Below are 18,519 nucleotides of genomic sequence, written 5' to 3'. Positions count from 1 at the left end.
TGTTAAGGTGACTTATAGAGCCCTGTTTCCCTAGTAGATTCTGCTAGTCTCAAACATGATTCTTTAGACACCACCTTGGGCCACTCATCCATCCAAAATCCATCCTGCCACTGTGGCCATGGCATGGACTATGCCTAACTGATTGGGCCTTGGGCATGTTCCCACTTCTGGAACTCAGCTCCATGGAACTACGGTTAGGAAGAATCATCCGTAAACGTAACCCGGTGTGCTGATGCAGAAACAGGGGGAATGAGTAGCAGGCAGAAAGCCACTAGCAGCTCCCTGGGCTACCCTGGGGTGGGGATGGGGGGTGCAGAGCAGGACAGCAGCTCCAGGAGCCAGGCTGACTTCCAAGCTGCTGCTTTGGCTTGAAAAGAGATACTAAAGGAACAAAAGCAGCGAGTGGGCGAGCCTGAAGTAGTTCATTGAGGGAGAGACTGAGTAGCCCCACCTGCAGCTGTGGCTCCTGCAGCTGCTGTCTGCTGCTTGCCCCCTGGGCAGCCCTCCCTGTTATCTAATGTACTTATTACATGGAAGGGAAGATGACAGACTCAGAATTCCTGGAGCTGGTTGTTAGCTAGGTGGCTGTCCTTGGAAATACCCCTGTGGCCTTCCAGCTGTTCTGGAAATTTAACCCTCCAGTGAGTCTCACACACTTCTGCCCAAAGGGTGGTTGATACCATCAGAACAGTGTCCTTTTGGTAACCCCTGATCTAGAGACTGGAAGAACTCTGTTCCTGCTGGAGGAGCCTAGACAACAGCTTCCTGTAGGAAGTCTTGTCTTTGGTTGAACTGAGGTCAAGCTGGGAGCTTGGTGTAGGAAATATGATATTCAAATGCTTGGTCCCAGGTGTGATGCAAACCTTCACTTACCTCTGACCCCTGTGCTCTTATTGCCCACAAGGGAGTTTTTTTTTTTTTTTCCCTAGCTAGAAAATCTAAAATTTTTCTATTATATAGAAAAAGCACTCTTCTCTCCCTTAGGCACCTTGCTACAAGCTTTAAAACAACAGCTGTTTTTTCTCTCTTCATTTTTATTTAAGTTAGAAACAAGATTATTATTATTATTATTATTATTATTATTATTATTATTATTATATTATTTTGGTTTTTCGAGACAGGGTTTCTGTGTAGCTTTGGAGCCTATCCTGGCACTTGCTCTGGAGACCAGGCTGGCCTGGAACTCATAGAAATCCACCTGCCCCTGCCTCCCGAGGGCTGGGATTAAAGATATATGCCATCATGCCTGCCCTGGATGATGGCTTTAAGAAATAATTACTCTTATGTTCACTTAGTGTGGGGGGGGGGTTGGAGAGGGTGTGTGCTATGGATTCAGTCTTCTTTCTGCCATTGGGTTCCAGGATTGTACTCAGAATGTTAGTTTTGGCAGCAGATGCCTTTACCTGTTGTACCATCTCACCAGACACGTGGTGGCATTTGCTTGCTTTGTGTTTGTCATGTTAAAATTGTGTCTTTTTCAATGATTGCCTAGTAAAAAATGAGTCTGTGTTGCTGTCAGCAATGATGTAGAAAGCTGAGTGTCTTTTACACCCTAAGCTTTGGGGGGTTAAGGAGGATGCTGGAGTTGAACCCAGGGCCTTGTGTGTGCTAAGCATGTGGACTACCACCATGGCACTCCTTGCCTCTATCCTAATCTTGCTTCATCTGCTAAGCATATCCAAAAGTGTTGATCATCTTGTGTGTTGGAAGAGAAGATTGTTTTCATTGTCTTGAGAACACGGCCTCCTTTGTACTGTATTGATTTGTTCTCTGGTGGTTTCTTCAGAAATACATTCATTGCCCTGAGGGAATTCAAAGATGATCACGAATGTCATTTTTTCATTAAAAATAGCTTCTGTGGTTTTTCTTATAAAATTAATACATGTTTATTGATTGGGAAAACAGATAAGCAGAATGAAGTAGGGTTTTCTTCTAAGTGTGTGTGTGTGTGTGTGTGTGTGTGTGTGTGTGTGTGTGTGTGTGCGTGCACATGTGCATGTGTGCTGTGGTGCTAGGAATTGAACACTAGGACCCTATACATGTTAGGCAAACACTCTACAACTGAGCTATATCCTAGCTCCTTTGTCTTCTGTTTTCAACATGGTGCTATAGTTACGTGTGTGGCACACATTTGTAATCACAGCATTTGAGAAACCCAGGCAGGAGGATTGTTGGGTGCAAGGCCAGTCAGAGCTGAGTGAGACCCTGGGTTGGAAAAAAGAAAAGCAGTATAAGGCATGTGTGTCATCTTATTTGCACTTGGCTTTTTGCTGTTAAGATGATTTCACTTTGGTTGGTTGCAGGTGGGGATGGAAGTGGCCCCACACCTCAAGGAAAGCCTCAACAAGAACTTCTTTGACTTCCTGCTTACATTTAAACAGGTAGGAGAGCACCACAACAGCAGCTCATTGAACTAACTGTGGTGGGAGGGAGCAAATTCACAAGACCCAGTGGGCTTGCCAAGCTGAGGATCCTTGTCAGCTAGATGTGCAAAGTGGCACGAGTGTCTTCAGGGGGCCATACTCTGTGTTGGATGGAGGGAGAGTTCACACATATATGCGCAGGAAATGTCTATAGCCAATCAGCCTTACTTCCCGGCATCTGCTAATCCATTTTCATTGGGTTACTTCTGCCTGTATAACACTCCTCTAGAACTGCTCAGCTGAGTGGCACAGGAAACTTGCTGTGTGTTTTGTTTTTAAATATAGCCCGAGGAAGTGAGCTGTTACCATTGCATCCATCCATGAACTTCCAAGCCAGCCTGGTTTGTGTGATGTGACTCCCCTCCTTTCTGATGTCCTTTTGGTCTCCTGTAGATTCACGGAGACACTGTCCAGAACCAGCTGGTGGCCCAAGGTGTGGAGCTGTTGTCCTATCTCCCTCTGTACTCGCCCGCCATGGGTTGGATTTTCCAGTGTGTCTCCTACCATGCCCCTGAGGTAAGGCCAATGGGGGTCACCCCTGGGGAGCAGGGCTGGCTCCCCTTCTCCATGGTGTGACACCCTGCTCTGTGTATCCTGTAATATTCCCAGCTTCAGTAATGTCCGTGCCAGCTGCCTTTATGGAGAGCTCAGCTCTATGGATGGTGCTATGCTGATATCCTTTCTAGATTGTGTCATTTCCTGACACTGCAAAGAGAGGAGCCACTCAGAGAGGCCACATTCCTATGGCTGCAAAGTGGTAGCCAGAAGGAAACCCTTGAAATCCTCCAGGGTGAGGGATGTGTCTCACCTCTTCATTTGCCTTCCTCTGCCCCATTTGTGTTTTTCACAGTTTGGTGGGGCCTGCATAGCAGGTGGCATTGTCCTATTTCATGCAAGGGCAAGTAGACCTTTCCTTATTGCTTACATAATGTCTTTTCTTTTCCCTCACCCCCCTTCTCTTCTGAGTGATATACTCTCAGGAATTAAACTGGTACAGAAATATGATTTTTTTTCTTCCTGGCGATTCCCAGTGCATGCTGGCATGACTGTGATAGATGAAGTTTCCCTGGCCTGCCTCTTGGTGTTTGAGAGGAAAAGGCAGCTTGCTGTAACATGCAGTGTAGAGCAAGCAATTCAGAGGCAGGGGCCTGTTTCCCAGCCACAGCCAACAAAAAGAACAGGCCTCTGACTAAGCAACACCACTCTCAGGGCTCAGTCCTGGGGAAATAAGCAACAAGCATCTAAACATGACCACATACATTCATGTGGTTGTAATGGTGTAAAATTGGAGGTAGCTAACAGTGCTTCTGTTGAATTCTTGTGTGTGTGTGTTCACTGGAAGGCTGCAGGGTCATTAGAAAGATTGAACCTTATGAGTGTCTATTTGTCCTTGCAAAAGGCTCTACATAGTACATAGCTGAACAGAAGCAGTAGCTCTACTTATTGCTGTATGTGGGATTAGCCGTGGAGTAGCCTTGTGCTGGAGTAAGGGCTTTGGCATTGGGCTAATTGGGTCTGCCCTCGACTCTGGGACTATGTCATGGGATAGTGGATGCCTGCTGACTCGCCCCTAGTCGGAGAGCACTGTGTCTTTATCTGTGACAATTCCTGTTCACTAAACCAGGACAGTGCTTTTACTGTGCAGAATGGGTATCCCACATATAATATAGTCCTATGTTCAGTGGGGGTCTTGCTTTGGTAGCCCAGGCTAATGTGGAACTTATTATTCTCCTGCCTCAGTCTCCTGAGTACTGGGATTACAGTTCGTACCATCATACCCAGACAGCTTTGTGACCGTCTTAACTGAATTCCTTTTGCCCTTGGTGTGATTTTACTTTTTGGACTCTAAATATGGGGAGAGGGGAGCAAAGACTAGGCGGAAATTGTTTTAATCATTTTGTAAGCAGATTTCATGTCAGGCTGGTCTCAAGGGAAGGTAATTTGAAGAGCTGCTGGGTGTTGTGTGGTCTTTAGCAATCACATGTGGTCCCCTCTTAGGGGAAAATGTGCCACAAACTTGATGATGGAAACAGAACCTCTCCCTCAGCCTTCCTCTGAATGATTCAGTCACTCCTACAAGAAGGATTAGTGTGTTGAAAATGAGAACACCTTTTTTTTTTCTTTTTTTAATGAAAGGCAAGATCAGATGAAAAAATGCAGGGTGGGTGTCCCAAGATGCCCTTGTGTTTATTTGAATCTCAGAGGAGTCAGGCTGGGAATAGAACCTTCTAGGGGGAGTACCGCTCTAGGAAATCATCGTGTAGTAGGAGAAGCGACTGAAAAATTAGGTCACCCGAATAATGATAAACTGTTCTTGGGGCACTTAGATGAGGGACTTGCAGTATCTTGTTAAAAAAAAGTTAATCATTTCCAAACAGTAGATGAAATGATGTCAGTATGGAAGGTTCAGTTGAAGGGACATGTAACAGTTTGATGCTAAGAGCTCTTGGATAGCTGAAATGAGGCAAGGGGAGGCCAGAGCAGTGTGTGTCTAGTCAATCCTCAAATTGGATGTTGTAAAGTCTGGCCCCAGCAGTTGGTGTTCACAGCTTAGGCAGGTACGAGGGAAGAGAGAGATGTTAGCTGTGGGTATTTGTTATATAAAGTTGCAAATTGTAATCGAAATTTACAGCCAGATGTGCAGTGGCAGGCCTGTAATCCTAGCATTTGGGAAGTGAGGCAGGAGGATCATAAGTTTGAGCTAGCCTGGGCTACATAGGAGGGCCCTGTCTCAATAATAATAATAATAAATAAGAAGAAATTAAAATCTAGAAAGGATGATTATTCAGAAGGGTTTTCCTATTATGGTTTGAAGGTGGGAGTTTTCTTCTATAGCTAAAATGAGATTGTAGTAAATAAGAGTGCTACTTCATTTCAGGCACACAAAGCTCAGAAAAGGGTAGCCATTGTACACAGCTTACTGTGGGTGATGGGAATAAGTGCCCTGAGAAACTATGTGTTTCTGTTTGCTTGAAGGAGGGAGTTGGGGAAGGAGGCCTGGCCCCAATGTCATTGGTGATTCTCACAGAGTCACTTGTCTCTGGCTGAGTTTCACAATACAGCTTGTGGATGGTGAAGGGGGAAAGGAAAGCACAGATCAGGGCTATCCCTGGCAGGTGGACAGTAGGTCTTTTGTGCCTTGGGCTACTGATTTCCATGTACCTCAGTTTTGGCATCTGCAAAATAGACCTAATGAACCTTTCTCTAAAGGCTGTGTCTTTGGGGACCATGATGTGGGTGGTCCTGGCAGGTCTTGTTGAAGCAAATAGAAACCTGAGCTTGCTTGAAGACCAGGGGGCAGCAGGGAGGGGACAATAGGTAGGCTAAGTGTATTGTAAGGGTTAAACAGGACTTGAGAAGAGGAAAAATCTGGCCAGCTGGAATGTTCTGGAGTAGCCAGGGTTAGACCAGGTTCATCTGCAAAGGTGACTGAGGTCACCATCCTGAGAACAGGGAACCCTGGAGGGGCTTTGGAAAGGAAAATGGTCTGAAGAAAGGGGTGCTCTGAGGAATGGCAGATGGCGGCAGCATACCAGGTTGGGTCAGGGAGGGGAGAACTATTGGTAGCTGTGCAAAGACAGAATGGACGGATAAATGTGCTAGTAAACACCCAGAATCCTTAGAGAATATTTAGAAAAGTTGAAAGAAAAATAGCCACCTAAAATATTGGCATCTATAAATTGTCAATGTTCTATCTCGGGTGCTTTTGTTCTCTCTCTCTGTGTGTGTGTGTGTGTGTGTGTGTGTGTGTGTGTGTGTGTGTGTGTGATCTTTTCCAGTAGGTGTGTCACTTTCTTGTTTAATTTCTGAAGCCTTTCCCTCCTAGGCCATCAGTCATGTCTGGAGGTATGTAGAAGGCTGTATGACCTTGTGGATTAGGAAGCTGAGGCACAGACAGAGTGAAGTCTTTGAACCCATCACACAGCCACTTTTTGTTGAGGCTCACCCTGCACCATGTCTGTGAGGGTTGCTCTGCTTGAATTATTCAAATTCTTCTGTGTGTTCTTATTGTCCTGGTTTTACGGTTGAGGCAGCTGTGGCTTAGAATGTCTTAAATGTCACACAGCTGAAAAGAGTCTGGGTGTGTGATGCCAACTCTAAAAGCTAATAGCAAAAGGTGTCTTTCTGCTTGTTCCTTCTGGGTGTCTCATGCTAACCACTGCACCTGAGATGGGACCTTAAGGACCCGACTGACACAAGGGGCTTTTTACTCCAGTGTGCTTATTGGAAACTACTCCTTAAACATTGTAAGACATAGGGCAGGCAGGGTGACATGTCACCTCAAGTTTGAGGCCTGCCAGGGTTATGTAGTGAATCTGAGGTTGAGGCCAGCCTAGGGAACATAAAAAGACCCCAGTGAGTTCGAGGCTAGCCTGGTTTACAGAGTGAGTTCCAGGACAACCTCCAAAGCAATACAGAGAAACCCTATCTCGAAGAAAACACACACACACACACACACACACACACACACAAAAGAGTCAGAACTTTTGTGGCTAGCCATTTCTTTTATAATTTTTATAAAAACAACAAAGTGTTGTATGAGTAATGAAATGTAGAATCAAGAACAGTAATGGGGGTATAAACAAATACTGACTCACACAGTGTATACCTTATGTGTTACAGGTTCAATTGTGTGTGAATGCCGTGTGTCTCCAGCTGGGAGGCCTTCAGTGCTTTAGGCTGGCTAGAGGTTTGTTAGGACCTCAGGGGACTTTGAACTCTTGGTCTTCTTGTCCTTGTGAAAGACCAGAAAAAAAGATGAAATAAATAAAATTATCCTCTTGTGGATTTGCCTGCTTGTGTAATGCTTGTCTCCCTGGACAGTTACAGATGTGCTCTTATTTTTTATTTTCTTTTTTTCCCCGAGACAGAGTTTCTCTGTGTATCTTTGAAGGCTGTCCTGGAACACACTCTGTAGACCAGGCTGGGTTCGAACTCACAGAGATACACCTGTATCTGCCTCCCGAGTGCTGGGATTAAAGGTGTGTGCCACCAATGCCTAGCCAGTTGTATCCTTATTCTGTATAAAAACCACCCCCAAATTTTTTTTTTTTTTTTTTGTCAAGACAGGATCCCCCATATGTTCTTAAAGACATTTTTGATGAGAGTGTGTGTGTGTGTGTGTGTGTGTGTGTGTGTGTGTTGTTTTGTTTCAGTGTTGCACTCTGTGTGTATGTACTTGTTAGTATAGATGTGTGCACATTTGAGTAGAGGCCAGAGGTAGATGTTAGGTGTTTTCCTCAGTTACATTCTACCTTTCAAGACAGGGTTTCTCTGGGTAGCCTTCTTTGTCCTGGAATTTGCTCTGTAGACCAGGCTGGCCTAAACTCATAGAGATCTGCCTGCCTCTGCTGGGATTGAAGGTACGTGCTACCAACACCCAGCTACCTTTATTCTTTTAATTAATTAATTTTTTAAATTATTATTTATTTATTGGGTTTTTGAGACAGGGTTTCTCTGTGTAACAGCCCCAGCTGTCCTGGCACTCGCTCTGTAGACCAGACTGGCCTAGAACTCACAGAGATTCTCCTGCCTCTGCCTCTCGAGTGCTGGGATTAAAGGTGGGCACCACCACTGCCTGGCTCTTTTCATTAATTTAATTTTTTTTTTATTATTGTGTGGGTTGGGGAGAGGTGTTGCATATGCCACAGTGAACATGTGGAGGGTAGAGGTCAGCTCTTCTGAGGAGTGAACCCAGGTCTCCAGGCTTGTGTGTAAGAGCCTTTACTTGAACAGTTTTGCCAGCTTTCCACCTTTATTTTGGAGATGGGGTCTCTAACTAAACCTGAAGTTCACTGATTAGGCTGGACTGGCCAGCCAGTGAGCTTCAGGGCTCCTGTCTCCATTCCATCAGCCTCCAATTCTGAGGTACAAACCATCTTGGCCTGGCTTTTTCTTTGGTTTTGAAGATTTAATCTCAGGTCTTTATCATGCATTTGAAGTAGGTACTTCACTGGCTGAGCCATCTCTCCAGTCCCCAAAAAACGATACTAAAAAACAAAACAGACAAAAGAAAACCAGGTTCTTTTCCCTTTAGGTAAGCATTTTCCTCAGTCTGCTTTTTGGAAGCGATGGTGGCTCAGCACTTGAGAGGTTGAATCAGGAAGATTAAGGCTTGGGGACCAGCCTGGGTTATGTAGCAAGTTTCAAGTCAACCTGGGCTACACATCACACTGTCCAAAAGCCTAGAAATGGCCAACACATTTTTGTGTATGTACATGCCTGTGTGTGTGTGTGTGTGTGTGTGTGTGTGTGTGTGTGTGTGTGTGTGTGTGTGTGCGCGTATGCACGAACGTTTGTGTGGAAGAATGGCACTCAGGAAGGCATGAGTCCTGTGTGCCACCCTCCCTGCCTACTCCCCCATGCCCCAGACATTGGTCTGTGTGTTAAGGTTGCCCCTTCAGTAGGTTTTAAATGAGCATTTGTATATTTGTATATTGCACTTGGTATTAGTTGTCAAGAGTGACTCATCAAGTAGAGTTGTATCTTGAGTGGGTCAGGAAGCCATTGTGACAGCATCTTAGCGGCAGCAGGGATGTTTCTGGCTATAAGGAGCAGACAGACAGTCAGTCCACAAGCCTGGATGACAAATACAGTTCAGTATGTCCTTCAACAGCAAGGCATTCTGGGCCAGGCAACTTCCATCTGTCTTTCTGTTCTGCAGCCCCCTGCTAGGAGTGTGAGGTGTCTGCAGCCACTGCAACCCTTATGTCATAGTCCAGTTTTTTTGTTTTGCTTTGTTTTTCCCAAAGCCCTTAAAAGACTTCCCAGCCTGTCTCAGCAGCTAGAGATGGGTCACATGGCCAAATCTAAACTCACAAGGAAAAGCAGAGTGAGGCTGCTTTGGTTGAGTATTTGTCAGTCAGCTCAGGCCCTCCAGGGAGGGAACACAGCCTGGGAGACCTGAGCAGAGGGCCTTTACTGTCTCATAGCTCTGGAAGCTTGAGGTCCAAGGTCAAGGTGCTGGCAGAGCTGGTCTCTGGTGAGGCCTCCCTCCTCCGTGAGCATATGCTGCCTCCTCCTATGTCCCTTTCTTTGTGCACACATCTCCCTGCTCATTACCTCCTTTATAAGGATGCCAATCCTTTTGGATGGGGTCCCATGCTGATGACCTCACTTAACCTTAGTACTTCTTCAAAGGCCCTGCATACTGTCTCATTGGAATTTAGGGTTTCTACATGTTAATGGGGGGGCATGATATAACAGGATCCAATTTGATGTGGGACAGAGTCCAGAATCTGAAAAAGGGAGCCTAAAAATTCACTGACAATTATTTTGACTTCAGGGTCAGATTTAGACACAGACATCATTTCTACTCCTTATGAGGAAGCACTGGCTTTGTCTGGCTTAGCCCATGTGTGCAGGGGTCAGTACAGGTCTCCAGCCCTGTGACAAAGCATGCAGAAGAAAGGACAGTTATTCGGACACCTGGTCAAGGGTTCCATGTCTAGACTGCTGGCATTAGCCCTTCTGTCTTAGCCTTGACTTTGTCTGTAACTGTACAAAACCTCCCAAACCACTGCCCTAAAGGCTACTTCATGCATTGATTTTTCAAAACAAAACAAAAAACCAAGGAGCTCTTTTGAAGACACGTCATTGCCTTAAGATAGCTCCAAAGCCATTAGTAGTGCACAGGAGTATACTGGTCTCCTTCAGGGGAAGGGCACGCTTGGAACTTAGGAAAGGAAACGTGGCAAGGAATGCAGTCATTGATGCCAGGACAGTGGGGTCATTGCTGACCCTGGTTTCTGGCTATGGGACCTTGGCTAAAATCTGTTGCAGTGGCACTGCTCAGTTTTCTGTCAGTGAAATGGGAGAATGGTAGTGCACCTGGTTGGGAGAGATGAGACCATGAGAGCAAGCTCTTCTGTGATTAGTGGGCACTGAGTTGTGGCCTGGCATTTGTTGATTGCTCTTTGACTGCGTTACTGAGCAAGCCACAGGCCCTTTGACAAACAAGTAAGAGTGCCATAGAAACTTAAGAACTTTCCTCCTTGTTCATGCCTGGGAGCCATCATTCTGTGGTGACACTGTGAGTGGGGTGCTGCCATCCATGCCTGACTTGGTGTCTCTTCATTGGTGGCTGGAGAGACTGGACTGCACCCTGGACTCATGTGATGCCTGGCCCCAGGGCTCTTTGATTTTTTGAGACAGGGTTTCTCTGTGTAGCCTTGTGTCCTCGAACTTGCTCTGTAGACCAGGCTGGCCTTGAACTCACAGAGATCCACTTGTTGGGATTAAAGGCATTTGCCACCACCACTTGTTTTACTTTCTTATGCTTCCCATCCCTGCAAGCACAGAGGACTATGGGAATTGCCATTATGTAAATTGGCTGCTGTTTAGAGTATAGCATTTTCAAAATCTCTTAGAGATGTTGTTTTGTACCCTCCAAGCTGATGTTCTTCCTCTTAAACTTCCTAGGCTTTGCTGACGGAGATGATGGAGAGATGTAAGAAACTAGGCAACAAGTAAGTACTTATAAGACTCATATAAGCACCTGACTGAAATTGGAGTCAGTGGCTGTGTGTGTGTGTGTCTTGAGTTTATGCACAGAAGCCAGAGGACAGTGTTAGGTGTCTTTCTCTGTGGTACTCCACCTTATTTTTTGAGGCAGGGTCTCTTATGAACCTGGAGCTCACTGATTCAGTTAGACTGGCTGGCCAGTGAGCCCCAGGTTTCTTTCTGTCTCTGCCTGTCTAGAAGTGGGATTATAGGTGTTTACTATCACAGCCAGGCCTTTATATGAGTGCTGGAAATTTGAATCTAGGCCCTCACATTTGTCCATTATGCACTTTACCAACCAAGCTCTCTCCTCAGGCATCACACGCTCCTATTTATTGTTTTGGGCTTCCACCCTTGACATGGGGGAGAGCAAGCAGAGAGGCTGGTTAGACTGTGTGGAGGTTCAGAACAGTGCACTGGAATTGCCCTATCTCAGACTTCAGCTCTATTCTAACTTAGCTTTGTGATCTTGGACCACTAACCTGACTGCCCTGTATCTCAGTCTTTCCCTCTGCAAAATGGGGGTGATAATAACACCTTTTTTTTTTTTTTTTTTTTTTTTTTTTTTTTTTTTTTTTATGGAGCTGTGGTAAATGGTAGGACCAGGAAGCACTTGCCTCCTGTCTATGAGGTTCCCTTTTACTACCTCTTGGTAGCAGATACATATGCATCCTTGAGTGGGTTTTGTTCTTCCTCAAGTGCCTAAAATTCAAGGTCTCTTTCATAAGAAATTCCTCGAATAAAAGAGACATGTTTATAGCAAGGACCATGTTCTTATTGAATATTCCGTTTTGTTAGTGCAACAGCCTATGAAGGCTCATGTCTACTTAAGCGGTTTGGACTATAGTTGATTTTCCTATCCATCCATCTAGTTCATTCAAATGCTGTCAGGTGTGAAATATGTAATGAGTCCCGTGACAGCCTCTAGGGAATGCCCCTTGCTATGTCTGCTGTTTTTATTGTTTTTTCTTTTTCTTTCTAACCTTTCCATGAAAAGCTGTCAGTCATCTTTCTTGGTAGTCAGTATATACCCAACCAATAAATCTGGCTTGCAAACCAGGTACAGTGACAATTATTCATAATCCTAGAATTTGAGGAGTGGATATGGGGAGGATTGTATGTTCAATGCTAGCCTAGTCTATGTAGAAAGACTAGCTCTCAATATATAAACAAAAGTAAATAGAAAGATAAACAAAGAACTTGTATCCTGAGAAAGCTGTGGGTGACTTGGCTTCTGTGTCTTCCAGTGCTTTGCTCTTGAACTCCGTGATGTCAGCTTTCAGGGCTGAGTTCGTTGCCACCAGGTCTATGGACTTCATTGGCATGATTAAAGAGTGTGACGAGTCTGGCTTCCCCAAGGTAGGCTCTTGACTTACTGTGTATTGGGAGAAGAGATGACGGTGTCTAACTGATTGCTTTGGAGGCTAGAGTCAGGTGTGGGGACAGTGCAATCTTAGAGGAGATAGGAGAAGGCTTTGTTCCCAAAGGATGTGATGGAAGATGGCTGAGATTGGGATTATTAATGCCATGTAACTGCTATGTGTCAGGCCATGAATGCTGACCCTATGAATGGATTCACTATGGAGTATTTAGGAAAGACATGGTTACTTTGGGCTATATATGGAGGTGGGTCAGTCAATAAAGCACTGTACAAGCATGAGAACCTGAATTTGATGCCTGTATTAAAAGCCAGGAATGGTAGCAGGTGTTTGTAATCCCAGTGCTGGGAAAATGAAGACATACAGATCCCTGGGATTCACCGGCCAGTCAGTCAACCTAAGTGGTGATTCCCAGGTCCCAGTAAGAGACCTTGTCTCAAAAACCAAGGTGGATGGCTCTTGAGGAACGACACTCATGTTTGATTCTGGCCTATACACACACACACACACACACACACACACACACACACACACACACACATTTACTTACACTAATACATATTCTCTCTCCATCCTCCAATTAGTGAAAACGTCCTTTAGTAGTATATGTGACTTGTAAATTAGACCCTCTAAGCCAGCTCACTTTTGGGCTGGGAACTAGGCTCAGGCTCTCAATATAGGAAGTGCATGCTTTACCTGAGTTGTTTTGGCAGCACTTGCCACCTCCTTAAGTTTCTCAGAGTTGTTTGGATGGATCTGTAAAATCTCAGAAAAAAGTCTTAGGAAGATTTCCCTGGAGACAGATGAACTGCTGGAGCCTTTTCTTTTTCTTTTTAAGCCTTAAGACATTTGACTTAACATCTGTCTCTAATAATGTAGTCATTTGCCACTTTCTTAGCATCTCCTTTTTCGTTCGCTGGGGCTAAACTTGGCACTGGCTGATCCTCCTGAGAATGATCGACTTCAGATTCTCAATGAAGCTTGGAAAGTCATTACTAAATTGAAGAATCCTCAGGTGAGTGGCCATTTAGACTACGACCCACTGATTTTTGTAGAAGTTATGCAATATACACTGAAGGTTTTTTTTTTTTAATATGTATGGGTGTTTTGCCTGCCTGTATGTCTATATACCATCTGTGAGCATGACCATGGAGGCCAGAAGAGGGCATTGGGTCCCCTGGAACTGAAGTTATGGGGAGTTGTTAGCCACCACATGGGTACTTGGAGCCAAACCTGGGTTCTCTGCAAGAGCAACAAGTGTTCTTAACTGTTGAGCCACCTCTCCTGCTCCTTATATTTTGCTTTTAAGGAAACAAGCCTTAGCCATATATGGTGATTCACATCTATAATTGCAGCACTCAGGAGGCTGAGGCAGGAGGATGAAGCATTTAGGATCATCCTGGGCTACATAAGGGAGACCCTGTCTCAACAAAAAATAAAAACAAAAACAAAACAAATAATAACAAAACATAATGATAATAAATAAAATTTCTACTAATGAAAATTTTTTTTTAAAAAAAGAAACTCTCCTTGTATCATTTATTAGCCCATGTTTCTTAATTTTTCTGTCCCAATTATATCTTGTTTCTGAAGCCCCAAGATGCACTAAACATATACAGTTACCAGAATTAAAAACTTTAGCTGTCTTCTAGCTATTCAAACAGCATCTAGAGTTCAACTGTCAAATATATATTTTTAAATAGCTATCTATTAATATTCCTAAAGGATTGAAGATTAGTGGTTGAAAACCAGGGCTTCTAAAAGTCTTACATGACAGACCGGCTGGTGTCATTTACTGTCATGCATGTGGTGATAGCCATGGCCATCAGGGATATGTGTGTAAGTGCACTTGTGCCTTGGTATGCATAGGCACATGAGAGGGATGCTTCAAGAGCTAGTCCTGTCTCCCACCTTGTTTCTGAGCAGTTCATTCTAGCTGCCCATGGGCTTTCTTCTTTTTGTGTCTTGTTTGCTTTATTGTTTTCATTCCTGGCTGACCTGGTATTCTATGTAGACCAGGCTGGCCTGGAACCTATAGAGATCCTGGGTGCTGGGATTAAAAGTGTGCACCATGGCACTGAGCTTTTTTTACATGGGTAGTTAGTCTTAAGGACAAGTGCTCTTACCTGCTGAGCCATCTCCCTAGCCCCTTTAGGGCTTCTCAAACTTTTTTTATAGGATAGATTTACAGCCCTTCTATAGATCAAATGCCTTTTTGTTAAAGCAACAATCAAACCTTGAATGCTCAGTGAGATCCTCCCCTGGGGTTTTCTGCTGAGATGTGGCAAGGGCTCCTCGGATCAGGGGCCCTCTGCTCCTTAAGCATGGCAGAGCTCCGTAGATTTGCATCTTGGCCTAAGGAGCAATGCTGGGATCAAAGTCTGTAGTGGTGATCAGCAGGCTGCTTGTTTTCTTTTATAACTTGCTTTTCATGGTAATGTGTGTCAGTCAATCGCTGTGCTCCTCTGACCCAGCATCTGGCAGAAGCAACTTGAGGGAGGAGGCTTATTTTGTCTTACAGTTGAGAGGATAGCATCAGGACTAGCAGGTGAGGTGCCTGAAGAGCCAGGTTCGTAGCAGCAGGGCCTTGTACTGTATTCTATTACAGCTGGTTTGATTCAGGAAGCAGAGTCCAGGCTGGAGACTGGGCTGAGATGCAGCCCTCAATGGACCACCTCCTCCAGCTCTGTCTCCCATCCTAGATGTTCCACAGCTTCTCAGAGCAGCCCCAGCAATTGGAGCCTGTGAGGGACATTCATATTCAAACCATAGGAGTAAGCCAGGCATTTCTTGATTTCTCTCTTCTTAGAGCCCTTCAGGATTTGTTGGTGAACTTGTGGCAAAAGTTAAGCAGTGTTGTGCTCACTCTGAAGCTATTTTTACCTTTACTTTGTAGGACTACATTAACTGTGCTGAGGTATGGGTAGAGTACACCTGCAGGCATTTCACGGTATGTATGACTGTGGGGTTGTTTTCCTAAGGGTTTTGTGATTTAATGGTTACCATAGCAACAGAGTTTGGCCACTTAGGAATGTTGCAGTGGTACTTGAGGTGGAGCCTCAGCTGTGTTGTCTAGCAGGTCACAAAGTCCTGGGCTCAAGTCTATTGACATATGCCACTAAGCCCAGACCTTAATTGTCAAGGTGTGAGAAGCGTTAGCATGTGTTGGAGCAAGTGTGTTCCACACTGGCACATCAGACTGGGCAATGCTGCATTAGTCAAAACTAAACAGTGGCCCCTCGGGAACTAAGATGATAACATGCTGGGGGTGGGCCTAGGCCCTACCCCAAAGGAAACGTAAGACTCTGATGACACCCTATGGAAGGCCTCACTATCCAGGGGGAGCAGAGAAGGTTTTAGTGACAGATAAGGTTTTAGTTGGGGGGGGGGCAGGTAGGGGAGGACAGGTGGGAGAAGAGAAATGGGATTGTCATGTAAAACAATCCTGTTCCTAATTCAAATAAAAAAAGTTGGAAAAACAAACAAACAAAAAAGATAACATGCTTTGTAAATTGCTCTAAGTTACTAGTAGGCAGTGGTGTCTTTTTTCCATTTTATTTAATGTTGTTGTTGTTTAGCATTTTTACACATTCAGAGCCTTTGTTGCTTCCCACCTGCAAGCAAATACAGACACTTCTTTCCCTGGGTGCAGACAAAAATCATAGATTGGGAAATATTGGGCTCATCAAAGGATAAGGACTTTAGACTCGAGGAGAAGTGGGCTCTTCTGACCGTCTTAGGAAGCTTGTTTTAGAAATGTCATTTTAAAGATATTTTGATGTGTTTTTGTGTGTGCTCTGTATGCATATGTGGAGGTCAGAGGTCAATACCAGGTGTCTTCTTGTTACTCATCACATCATTACCTTTTGTATGTGCCTGTGGAAGCCAGAGGCATTAGAATTGGGCCTGACCTTCAGCTGTAGTTACAGTCCTTTGTGCGTTACTTGATGTGGGTAATGGACTTCAGACTCTACCTCATGATAGAATAACAAGCCAATAACTTCTGAGCCATCTCTCCAGTCATCCATCTTATTTATTATTATTATTGGTGTATGGGAGGGCTATGTGAATGTGTTCATGTTTATATCAGAAGCCAGAGAAAGAAACCTCTTACCACTCTCAACCTTTTTGAGTAGGCTAGTAGCCAACAATCCTCCAATCTCTGTTCACTCTATTCCCAGCTATTTCCAGTCCTGGAGTTACAGGTACAAATAGCGACTCCTAGCTTTTTATGTAGGTGCTAGGGATTTGAACTCAGGTCCTCATGCTTGAGCATTAGGCTTTTTACAAGTTAGTGCAGGGTTATGGTTTAGATGTTTGTGTCCACTCTGCTTCCTTGGTTCACGTGCTTAAACCTGTTCCCTGAGTCCAGTGTCAAGAAGTGGAGCTATACGCAGTTGCCTGTACTTTTCACTGCTGACTGGCATTGTGAGTGTAGGTCATACCAACTCTTGTTAGCTATCTCAAGGATGCCAGGGTAATTTAGAAAGATGTGTCATATCATGAGAGTGGAGTCCTTGTGGGTGGGATTAGTGCCCTTAAAGCAAAGTCCCAAAGGAGTCTGTTAGCCCCTTCCATCATTAGGGGGCCTCTGTGAGGAGCAGGCTTTCTCCTGACACTGAGTCAGCTGTCCTCTGATCTGAGACTTCCTGGCCTCTAGGGCCATGAGTAGGGAACCTCTGCTGTCTTTAAACTTCCTGGCCTATGGTGTTCTGTTACAGCAGACAGTACCTGAGGAAGCACGACTGGGTTCTTATAAACCGTACTTATACACACTGAAATTTGAATCTCAGAATTTTTGCTGTCATGAAATACTGAATTAGGGTTTGCGTTGCTGTGAGGAGACACCATGACTACGGCAACTTGAATAAGGTGGCTTACAGTTCAGAGGTTCAGTCCACTATCATCGTGGTGGGACATGGCGGTGTGCAGGCTGACATGGTGCTGGAGAGGTAGCTAAGTGTTCTACATCTTGTACTGGCAATAGGTAGTGAACTGACATACTGGGTGTGTCTTCAGTGTATATGAGACCTCAAAGCTTGCTTCTACAGTGACACACTTTCTCCAACAATGCCACACCTACTTCAACAAAGCCACATCTACTAATAGTGCCACTCCCTATGAGCTTATGGGGACCAATTACATTCAAACTATCACAAATATCTTGTTTCTGTGGGCCGAATGTGAAACTATTCTTCACTTGTTAGCTATGTAACAGTAGGCTGGATTTGGGCTATACATGGGTGACCCCTGGCATAGATTGTCATTTTGGTTCTGGGATGAACCCAGGGCTTCACACATGCTGGGCAAGTGCTCACTGAACTATCCATCCAGCCCTGTATCGTGGATACGTCAGTGTTTACCCCCAGGATGATAGCCAGTGGTCCCAGCCTAACAATAGAGTTGGTTTATGTTCCCTGTATAGAAACGAGAAGTGAACACTGTTCTGGCTGATGTTATCAAGCACATGACTCCGGATCGAGCATTTGAGGACTCCTACCCCCAGGTAACGGGACCGTGCTTCCCACTGTGGGATTTTTGCTCTGTTGAGTGAAGTACTCATGTTGTACTGGTCAAAGAGTACACCTGGGAATCCTGTGTTTAATCCTGGCTTGCCACATCCTAGCTTTGGGCCTCACTTTTTGTCCCCTGTAGAATGTGGGATAATGTTAGTCCTATCCTCAGAGTTGTTGTAAGGGTTGGGATGTGACACAGAAATACTGAAATTGTGTGACACATGGCAAATTCTGAATAAGCATTGTCTTAAACTGAATAAGCATGAACTTACACTTTTAAAAAAGTATTAGTATTATTTTAACATTTGTTAAACCAAACAGAATAATTTAGTATAATATAATTTAATAAAATAAAATAAAACATGAAAAAATAAAATCATCACTACTTACCAAGCAGCCACTTCCTACCTCAGCTACTTACAAGTTCAAGGCCAGCCTAGGCTTCATGAGATCCTCTCTCAAAACAAATAAGCAAACAGTGTGTGTGTGTGTGTGTGTGTGTGTGTGTGTGTGTGTGTGTGTATGTGTGTGTGTGTGTGTGTGTGTGAGAGAGAGAGAGAGAGAGAGAGAGAGAGAGAGGGAGAGAGAGAGAGAGAGAGATCTTAAAGTAGTTCATTCTAAAAAGGGAGGAGGTACACTATATTATAATTCTGTCACACTAAAAGGAACTTAGATAAGATGTTCAGAGGGCTGGGCACT

The 18,519-nt window shown here is 44.6% G+C and overlaps 1 protein-coding gene across 3 annotated transcripts in view; it reads left to right on the top strand.

Annotated features, from left to right (window-relative positions):
• Vps35l (VPS35 endosomal protein sorting factor like) overlaps positions 1-18,519 on the top strand; it is a 111,694-nt gene that overhangs the window by 33,550 nt on the left and 59,625 nt on the right. For all 3 annotated transcript variants that reach the window (XM_027410169.2, XM_027410171.2, XM_027410170.2), the window contains 7 exons: positions 2,304-2,381; positions 2,817-2,939; positions 10,845-10,891; positions 12,173-12,284; positions 13,203-13,319; positions 15,201-15,254; positions 17,730-17,810. In XM_027410169.2, coding sequence (XP_027265970.2) covers positions 2,304-2,381; positions 2,817-2,939; positions 10,845-10,891; positions 12,173-12,284; positions 13,203-13,319; positions 15,201-15,254; positions 17,730-17,810 — 612 coding nt within the window. The remainder of the gene's footprint in view (positions 1-2,303; positions 2,382-2,816; positions 2,940-10,844; positions 10,892-12,172; positions 12,285-13,202; positions 13,320-15,200; positions 15,255-17,729; positions 17,811-18,519) is intronic.

The sequence above is a fragment of the Cricetulus griseus genome, chromosome 3, assembly GCF_003668045.3.
Source record: "Cricetulus griseus strain 17A/GY chromosome 3, alternate assembly CriGri-PICRH-1.0, whole genome shotgun sequence".
Taxonomy (NCBI): domain Eukaryota; kingdom Metazoa; phylum Chordata; class Mammalia; order Rodentia; family Cricetidae; genus Cricetulus; species Cricetulus griseus.
The sequence above is the reverse complement of the archived record's forward strand: the minus strand, read 5'-3'. Positions and strand labels throughout refer to the sequence as shown.